This window comes from Psammomys obesus, unplaced genomic scaffold, assembly GCF_907164565.1.
Source record: "Psammomys obesus unplaced genomic scaffold, mPsaObe1.curated_primary_1811, whole genome shotgun sequence".
Taxonomy (NCBI): Eukaryota; Metazoa; Chordata; class Mammalia; order Rodentia; family Muridae; genus Psammomys; species Psammomys obesus.
In genome coordinates this window covers 16,707,663-16,717,807 of record NW_026590062.1, presented here as the reverse complement: position 1 = coordinate 16,717,807, position 10,145 = coordinate 16,707,663, and the positions used below count along the sequence as shown (strand labels likewise).

At 51.0% G+C, this 10,145-nt stretch overlaps 1 protein-coding gene across 1 annotated transcript; it reads right to left on the bottom strand.

Annotated features, from left to right (window-relative positions):
* Nucleotides 1-7,956: 7,956 nt before the first annotated feature.
* On the bottom strand, nt 7,957-9,730 carry Fzd10 (frizzled class receptor 10). Its single transcript, XM_055606340.1, has one exon. It carries the CDS (start codon nt 9,713-9,715, stop codon nt 7,967-7,969), a length of 1,749 nt encoding a protein of 582 aa, XP_055462315.1. The 5' UTR covers nt 9,716-9,730; the 3' UTR covers nt 7,957-7,966.
* Between the last annotated feature and the right edge of the window lie 415 nt (nt 9,731-10,145).

Here is a 10,145-nt window from a genome sequence, read left to right as displayed (position 1 = left end):
GAGTAGACCAACTTGCCAGCGCCATGTGAAGTCGAGCATGTGAAAAGCAAAAGTTTTTCTTTCGTGGACATCCTTGTATCTGGGTTTTCAGAAAGTGCTACCCGTATTCAGCATGGGTCTTCCAAGTTCAAGGAAACTGAGAAAATCCCACACAGGTCTGTCCAGTGCTGGGCCTATTGGTTGATTTTAGATACAGTAAGGTTGACCACCGAGATTAAATGTCTGACCCCTCTTGTCAACTTGACATCCAATTGTGTCTCCTTTGGTCTTGCTAACTTTCCAAATAAGAGTGATAACAAGGTCACAATTCTGCCAAATATGACACAGCAGTCTTACATAGAATTCTAGCTGTATCCCTCAGAATAGGAGGCAAGGTATTTGGAATGCTTAGTCTTTTTTTTTTTTTTTTTTTTTTTTTTTTTTTGAGACAGGGTTTCTCTGTGTAGCCTGGCTGTCCTAGACTCACTTTGTAGACCAGGCTGGCCTCAAACTCACAGAGATCTGCCTGTCTCTGCCTCCCTGAGTGCTGGGATTACAGACGTGCACCACTGCGCCTGGCGAACGCATGGCCTTTTACTGTCTCACAACTTAAATATGACTATATAGATTTACACCACTTTAGCACTGACTTTAGCACTGATAATGTCTCCATCAGAGTTCCATCACACAAGGAAGAAATAAAGCAAATAAAACACAGGGATTAGCTTGATACATACATACATATATATATATATATACATACATACATACATACATACATATATATATATATATATATATATATATATATATATATATATATATATGTATGTCCAAGCATGTTCTTAACAAAATAAGACAGAAGCACTCAAGCCAATCACAAGCCTCATGGCTGGTCACATGACCCTAGCTGGTATTTATAACTAGCTTCCTCTGCCACCCAGTTTTGTACTTCCTCTGTCTGCCAGCTCCCCAGCAGGTCTTCACTCTTCCCTAGAGGGATCACAGAAATCGATACTGCCACCAAGGGCTTGAAAGATGCAGGGGTGGTTTCCACCACATCTCCCTTTCACTCTCTCCTTTGGTCAGCGCAGAAGACAGATGGCTCAAAGAGAATGACAGTTGGTTATCACAAAATGAATCAAGTGATAACTGCGATTGCAGCTGCTGTACCAGATGTGGAGCCCTTCCTTGCGCAGGTTAACATATCTCCTGGTACATGGCATGCAGCGATTGATCTAGCAAATGCCTTTTCCACCGTGCCTGGCCATAAGGACCACCAGAAGCAGCTTGCTTTCAGCTGGCCAAGCCAGCTGTATGTGTTTGCAGTTTTTAACACGCTGGCCCTGTGTTGTAACTCAGTTTGGAGAGATCCGACCACCTGCCTCTTCCACAAAATATCACATTGATCCACTGTATTGATGGCATTATGCTGACTGGACCAAGCGAGCAGGAGGTAGCAACCACTTTGAACTTGTTGGTAAAACGTATGTGCATCCCAGGATGGGAAATAAATCTAACCAAAATTCAAGGGCCTTCTACCTCTGGGACACGCGCAGGAGTTCAGTGGCATGGGGCGTGCACAGGTGTTCCTTCTAAAGCGAGGCTAAGCTGTGGCACCTGGTCCTTCCCACCTGCAAGAGAAAAGCGCAGTGCCCAGTGGGCTATTTGGATTCTGGAGACAGCATGTTCCTCACTTAGGTGTGTCACTCGGGCCCATACGCCAAGTGACTCGGAAAGCTGCTAGCTTTGAGTGGGACCTAGAACAGGAGAAGGGTCTTTAACAGGTCCAGGCTGCTGTGCAGGCTGCTCTACCCCGTGGATCATATGACTCAGCAGACTCAATGGTACTTAAGGTGTCAGTGGCAGATAGGGGTGCTGTATGGAGCCCGTGGCAAGCCCCTGTGGGTGAATCACAAGCCCCTATAGATCTTCGTGCAAGGGTCAGCCATCATCTGCAGACAACTACTGTCCCTTTGAGAGACAGCTCTTAGCTGGTTACTGGGCGTTAGTGGGAACATCGCTTGACAATGGACCACTAGGTTACCATGCAACCTGAGCTTCCCGTGATGAGCTGGTGTTATCTGATCCACCAAGCCATAGAGTAGGACTTGCACACCAGCAACCTACCATCAGATGGAAGTGGTCGATAGATGATCAGTCCCAGCAGCTGCTAAAGTTACACCAAGTGGCCCAAATGCCTACGGTTCCTGTTCCTGTGATAATGCCTTCTGTGTCCAGGCATGCATGCATCTGTATATCTCTGCTCTTGACTACAGATGTCACAGGACTGCCTGCCTTGTCTTCTCTGCTATAATGGATTGTGTACCCTTGAACTGTGAGCCAAATAAACCCTTCTCCTTTCCTTTGTTTTTGTCAGGGCATTTTTATCACAGCAACAGGAAGCAAAACTAAGACGTCTCCCTTTTCCCTGGTGTGCACAGCCCCTTCTTGTGTCCCACAGGATATGCTTCATAACTGAGATGGAAAGATGTGTTTTCCTTAAGCTAGAGGGGTGTCTGGCTTGGACATTAGTTTCATGCCTAGGATTTATGTGACATCTTTTCTCTCTCTCTCCTCCCCCCTCTGTGTATACTTGTGTATGTATGTGATGTTCATGCTGCTGTAAGAGCATGTGGAGGCCAGAGGTTAACATAATGGATTCCTCTCTCACATCTTCATCTTAATTTTCTTTTGAGACAGAGTTACTAAACCTAGAGATCTCCATTTTTGCTAGACCGGCTGCCCAGGAAATCCCAGGTTCCTCCTGTCTCCACCACCCAGAACTAGGAGTTCAGACAAGCAATGCCAATTCACACTTGGCATTGTACGTGGGATCTGAATTCAAGTCCTCTCCTCATACTTAAAGAGCACTTCACCCACTGAGCAGTCTCCTCAGGGCCTGTGACATTTTTTTTTTCCTACTGAGAAGAATAAAGCCCTGGGTTAGAGAGATGGCTCAGTGGTTAAGAGCACTGGATTCTTCCAGAGGTCCTGAGTTCAATTCCAAGCAACCACACGGTAGATCACAACCATCTATAATAGGATCTGATTCCCTCTTCTGTCATGCAGGCATACATGTATAAATAAATCAATCTTTTAAAATAGTAAAGAAAGAAAGGAATAAAAAAAAAAATAAAGCCCTCTGAAGGTGAGGTCAGAATAAACAGCACATTCCCTTGCTCCCTGTGGCGCTGTGGTCTTTGCTGTCCCCTCTTCACCTGGGAGATGGGCTTAGGCCAAGCATGGAAGAGCTCTGGGCTTCACTGACGGAAAATAGTTGGCTCTCATCCACTATGGGAGAGCAGCAAGTTTTACAGCCCACTTTTCTCTTCCCTTTCAACAACTCATTTCATCCATGTAGACACGTTCTCCCAGGGAACACACCAAATCATAGAATCATTACTCCATGCCAAATGAGGAAAAGCAAGTGATGATTCCACCTCTGAGTTTAGTCCAAGCCAGACTTCATGGGGCCCTGGTGACAGAGGGGACCTTGGTGAATTGTTAGTAGCCTCTGAAGAGTCATAGCAGGAGGGGAGAAGGGGGGAAATCAAATTGCCAGTGAGGAATGCTATACTTAGGCAACAGTGGGCAGTGTGTATGTTTGGGACAGTGGGAGGAGAACAAACACAGAGGTCCTTGGGATACCATGGGAGTGTGTTTTCCTTGTTTTGGGTCCAGGTCTCCCTATGTAGCCCAGGCTGACTTTGAGCTGGCAAGCCAGCTACCTCAACTTCACACATGCTGGAAGTACAGGCAAGCGCCTGCCCTGCTTTTAGAGTTCTTTTAAAAGGTACGAATAGTCGTTAAGATGCTGTCTAGTGCTCAGGGTGAGGACTCTACTCCAAAGGCCCCAGGAAGATTCTGCCTTCTAGACAGAGTCTGGTGCCAGGCCAGGAATGGCTTTGAATCCTTTCATTGACACTAAAGCCCCTGGAGGAGAGGCTGGAAATCCCCATTTTTTTAATTAAAAATGTCTCCGAATAAAAGGCAAGATACAGCGACTTCTGAAAGTTCCCACAGGCTGCCGAGGATCTGCCAGGGATCCAACCGTGTCATTTTCCTTGGGGTGTCCCCAATTACAACAGCTCACCTACCTGATGGAAACTCATTCTTTTTGGATTTCAAACGCCTCTGTCCCTCCTCCCCCCAGCTTGGCCTTCGCACTCTTAATAAAACATGAAAACCCCCGGCCCCATGTCATCCTGGGGCTCCCCTACAGCCTGTCTGCGTTTCTCATCTCCATGCTGCTGTTGCTGCTGCTGCTGCTGCTGCTGCTGCTGCTGCTGAGCCATCCATTTGCGTGGGGAGGAGCCAGCACAGAGAGCCCTTGTCCCTGGGAGGTGGCTGTGATGTGAGGGTGTTCAAAGTCACAGAGCTGGGGTCTCCCCTTGCTGCTCGAAGCCACTGCACTGCCTTTCACGCTTGTGAGATCAGAGGGTATTCTCAGAATCCTGTGCCTGGCATCGGAAAAGAGGTCCTGTAAGGAGAGCTCAAAGCTCATTCTCTTTGGAGACCATTAGTGAGGCAAGGCTGACACTCCGAGGGGAGGGACAATGAACATATTAGCAGCCCTGGCTTCTCCATTGTGGCACTGGGCTGTACAGGCGATAGTACCTAACACATATCCTGTCTTCTGGGACTCTCAGAGGAATCCTGAGTTTGAACCCCTAGCTCCTTGTCAATACTGGGGTGCAGTGGTGTGTGTTCTAATTCCATTGCTAGAGAGACAGAGACAGAAGGATTGCTGGAGCTTGCTGGCCAGTCTACCCAGCTGGTGAGCTCCTGGTTTAGAGAAAGGCGGTCCCAAAAGATAAGATCCGGGACCTTACGCTGGTTTCCTGACCTCTCTGAACCTTGAATTTCCTTGCCAGAGGGCTGGACATATAGACACCTGATGTTTCTTGGATCTCCCTACCCCACCCCATCTATTGAAGGATCACTTCGTGAACTAGTGGTCCAGAGAGGCTCTCACACCTGCCTGGCCTGTGTCCCCTGCTGTCATCTCCATTCTTTTACTATGTCCTGTGCTGTCTCGACTAGACCCTCTGCTTGGTAATGGGTATATGAGGGGCATGAGTCAGGCCCTCTGGGGTTTTCTATCCCCCACTCATAATTCTGCCTCGGCCCTCTGCATGACCCAGCAGCTTCACTGTGCTCTTGCAGTCATTTGTGCTGGGTCTCCCAAGCCCAGTGGGGGCCCCTGCTTCAGGACACCTCCCCACTAGCTGGAACTCATGAGACGTGAGCTGCCAATTCCTCTACGAGGCTGCACATCTTCCTGCATGACCTGTGAGGGAGCATTGTCAGGTGGTGGGAGAGCCCAGAGTGTGTGCTTGATATTGTGCGTGACCTTGATATTCACCTTCTCTGGGCAGCTTCTGACTGTGTCACTTCTCAGCTCCATTCACCATACTGTGGTCCTGGAGCGAAGCCTGCAGTCTCCAAATTAAGAAATTAAGATTAGCAGTTCCCTTCTGAGGTCTGTACAGAGCTGAAGGGTCCAAATATAAGCAGTGTGTGTGTGCTCTCGCGTGCGTGCTCATGCGTCTGTAAGTGTGCATAGGTTTAAGCTTTCTAACATTTAAGCCTTGATGTTTTTCTTTAAATCAACTATCTTGTCTGGCTTGAGATAGCATTCATCTGCAAAAGAAAGACAGATGGGGTAGGGGGAAGAGAGTGAGCAGGGAAACAGGCATGTTAGAGGTCCCAGGCTGTTTGTTCTCACTGTGGACCATGGCAAAGAGGCGAGTGCTATAGCATACTTGCCCTTGCCCTAGCCACATGTTAAAAAGTCTCTTGATATTAGTAAACAAGATCCTGTCACTGTGGGGCTGGAGCCACAGTGAAACAGGTTCACAGCTGAACAAGAAAGGCCTTATCCATGTCCTTGGCCTTGGCTTTCCTCTGGATTGACTTTCAAAGCCTCCACAATTAACCACCACGACAGCCCAGGGTAGCAGATGAACCTGGGTCGGGCCAGCTGGCACACCAGTGTATGATACACACAGACACACTCTTCAGTGTCACCTTCTGGGGATGAGGGCAGCAATAGTCAACATAGAGGTTTTGTTTCCATGATTCTGCATTCTGTCTTTTATGCTGATGGCCCTGCTACCTGGCACTTTGATTTCTTGCTCCTAGACTACCCACTCCATCTGTACTTCCTGCACAAAGATCCGTGACCCGTGAAACTTCCACAACCCTTCTGGGTCCTTCATTAGCCTGGTCTTGCTGGAGGGAGACCCTCCTTCCAGACACTTGTTTCAGAGTTTCTGCTTCAGGACTGGAATTGTTCAGAAAGTGCTTCTGAGCCATTGAGGTCAGAGTTGGGCAGGCAGGCCCTGGGGACAGCGGAGTAGGTCTACATATTCCCCTCAACACCTCAGAGCTGAACTGTGCCCTTGGGTCCTTCCAGCTAAAACTTTGGCTTAGTCAAGTCCTAATACAGTGAGTGGATCCAGGCCCTATAGCTACCTTAGTGAGGACCACGGGGGATACCAGGAGCTTTGAGGTGGCCAAGCTTCTGACCTTGTTGCTGGTGACCCCATTTAGTTCCACTTTCACCATCTGGCTCTGAAACTCACCCCATGGCCCCAGAGCTGCAGGAGAGTGGCCTACTCAGACTGGGGCCCAGAGTTGGTCAGGAGCTGCCTCTCCTCTGCGGGCTCTTGGAGGGAGCTCACAGGGTTCCTGGGTGCACGTGAACTCAGCATCCCATGTCCATGGGGCCTTGTGGGCAAGGGTCATCTCCAGGAGGATTTTATGCTGTCAGCCTCACAACTTGCCTGTCTCCAAGTTCAAGGCTGATGTCCAACCAGCCTTGCGTACCCAGAATCTGTCCGGAATGGAGAACATTTCCCTCACCAATGCACAGTGACTAGCAGCAAACTAAAGAACGTCTTTTATTTTTTAATAAAATAGTGGAGCATGAAAAAATATCATATGTTACAGATATACAGAGGCAGGCATCGCCCTCCCTGGCTGGAGACAAAGTTTGTCTTCCCAAGTGCTTCTAGACCACTCATGGAAACCATTTGTTTAACAATTGAGAGAGTCAATAAGCCCTCGGGTGCTCTCCACTGATTCCCCTCCCCCTCATCTCCACAAATCAGTTCCAATGTGCAGAACACACCAGCTCGGTTTCCATTAAAAAAGCCGCAAAATGTATCCGGCTGATACATTTTTTTTTGTTTGTTTGTTTTTCCTGAGGCCTGGGCCTCTTAATTCTTTTGTTAGATGATTTCTTTTGTTGTCTTTTATTTACAACAAAACACTTCTTTCTCATTTATTTCATGGGGAGAGGGGAAAATGTAAAAAAAATAAAAAATAAAAAAAAAAGTATTGCACACCATTTGAATTCTCCAGTGTTAGATCTGCGGGGGTGAGGAATAGTGTGGGTTCTATGTGGGAAGAGAGACTGCTATGAAGGCTGGTGGCGGGACTCTCTTTAAGGACCCTGCAGGCAGGCCTTGGAGTAGATAAGATTGCTCAAGATCCCCTTTTACATCCCCTTGCCTCTCACCCCACCTCTATACAGCAGCCTTGCTGGGAGGGGGAAGAGCAGGCCCTTGGGTGGCTCATTTGCTGGCTCAAGGGGAGCTATTTAGCTTGCAAAGTAGCTCTCTGGCCTCAAGTTTTTAAGCAGGCAGCAGAGTCTTCTGAATACACAGATGTGTGTTTGAGGCCTAAACAAAAGTTTTCTTGAGGATGGTTTGATCAATGACTTTACCACAAATTAGTTACAGGAGAGGCTCCTTCGTTAATGAGTGACCCTTCAGGGAGGCAGCAAACACAACAGAACCCTTTACTTTCAGCCTATCCCGTCATTCTGAACTTCAAGGTAGACCTTATGTACACACATACATATGTATTTATGCACATGTATATGTATACTTTTTACTTTGATTTAAAAAACAACCAGCCAACCAAGAAAAGCAGCCCATTTGGGCTCCGTCTGTCCATCCAGTTTTTCCAGCCTCCTTCACACGCAGGCTGAAGGCTGGGCGGGAAGCTCATACTTCCCAAGGTGAGATTTTTGGGGCTGCTGGGCTTTTTTGTAGATCCCTGCACTGGTGACCACACTGGCTGGTTTCCTCCGGCTCTTTCTCTTCAGCCCCCGGCTGCACACGTGCTGCCAGGACTGCAGGGTCTTGGAAGTCCAGACCCACACCCCACTGGTGATGCCCACCACCAGAAGCATGGACACTTTGACCATGAAGACCTCCACGGCAGGGATGGAGGTGGTCATCAGGCAGTCGGGCGTCTTGGTCTGATTGTTCATCTTACACTTGTGCTGGGTGGCCAGCAGCTTCCAGTAGTCCATGTTCAGGCGTTCGTAAAAGTAGCAGGCAATCACACAGGTGGCCGGCACGGTGTAGAGGAGGGAGAAGACCCCTATGCGTACCATGAGTTTCTCCAGCTTGTCCGTGTTCTCCCCACCCGTTTTCATCACCCTCCGGATGTGGAATAAAGCCACAAAGCCCGACAGGATGAAGGAAGTGCCGATGACCAGGTAGCAAGCCAGCGGGACCAGCACGAAGCCAGTCAGGGCGTTCACGTCCATGCTGCCCACATAACACACACCCGTGAGCTCATCCCCTGCCACCCTGCGCATCACCAGGATCAAGATGGTCTTCACAGCCGGGATGGCCCAGGCTGCCAGGTGAAAGTAGCTGCTGTTGGCTTCAATGGCCTCATGGCCCCACTTCTTGCCAGCAGCCAGGAACCAAGTGAGGGTGAGGACCACCCACCATAAAGAGCTGGCCATGCCGAAGTAGTAAAGTACCAAGAAGACTAAGGTACAGCCGGTGCTCTCCAGCCCCTCCTGAATAACATACAGCTGCCCACTGTCCCTGTCGCACGCGATGCTCTCCGCGCCAGCGAAGAGGCGGATGATATAGCCCACCGAATAAACGCAGTAGCACATGGAGAGGAAGATGATGGGACGTTCGGGGTACCTGAAGCGCGACGGGTCGATGAGGAAGGTGAGCACGGTGAAGGCGCTGGAGAAGAAGCACAGCACGGACCAGATGGCCAGCCAGACCACAGCGAAGCGCTTGTCTTCGCGGCTCCAGTACACGTCCACCCCCGGAGTGCAGAGAGGTGCGCAAGACTCGCTCTTCTCCACGTGGTGGAACTTGCCCGGGTTGTCACAGCCTGCGCGTCCCTGACCCCCGTCCTTTAGCGGGTGCTCCTGCGCGCTGTGGGGCCTCTGAGGCCTGAACAGCGGAGGGAACATGCCAGAGCCCCGGCTGGGTTCGTCCGTGCCGTTGTTCGGTGCTTCCATGCACAGGTAGTTGGGGTCGTTCTTGTTGGGGAGCTTGCTGCAGTCCAGGGAGTCAGGCCACTTGAATTTGAACTGCTCCATGATCGGCGAGCACTTGAGCCGGGCCTGCTCACACATGACCCGGCAAGCAGGGATGGGTGTGGAGACCTGCTCCGTGCACATGGGCGCGTACAGGGAGCACAGAAAGAAGCGGAGGTGGCCGTGGCAGCCGTACTCCACGAGCGGCGCGAACTCGTGCAGTTGGATGGCCGCCTCACGCTGGTTCTCGTGGCCCATCAGGTTGGGCATACGGGTGGTGTTGTAGCCGATGTCCTTGCACATGGGAATCTCCACCGGCTGGCACTTGCCGTCTCCGGGGCGCTCTAAGTCCATGGAGCTGATGGCCCCGCACGAGCCCATCATCACCTGCAGCACCAGCCACAGACGCGGACCCGGGTGCTGCATGGTGGCGCCCGCGGTGTCCCCGCGCCGCTCAGGGCCGTCGCTCCCGGGCACGGGCTGTTACTGCTGCCCGCAGCTCCGCGCCCCGGCTCCGGCCCCCGCGCATGCCCGTCCAGCCTGGCCCGAGCGCTCGCGGCGCCCGGAGCCCCCGCGGTGGGCGCGCGGCCTCGGCTGAGTCGGGGGCGGCGGGGGAGGGGAGCGAAGTTTGCAAACAATACGGCGGAGCGAGCGCCGCTCTGCGCGCAAACTTTGGCCTCTTCTTCCGGGCGCGCGCGTTTGCGGACCGCGGTGGAGCAGTGCGGGCGCACCGTGGCCCCAGGCCCCGGCGCTCCTCCCTCCTGGCGCCCGCAGCTGTTGTTTCCAGCTCGGCGTCCCGGGATGAGAAGACTTGCAAAGAAGGCAAAGGGGAGGAAAGCGGTGTGTAGGGGGTTTG

Excerpts from the sequence above, each read along its gene's own strand:
- Fzd10 (XM_055606340.1), bottom strand. The coding sequence starts at position 9,715 with ATGCAGCACCCGGGTCCGCGTCTGTGGCTGGTGCTGCAGGTGATGATG.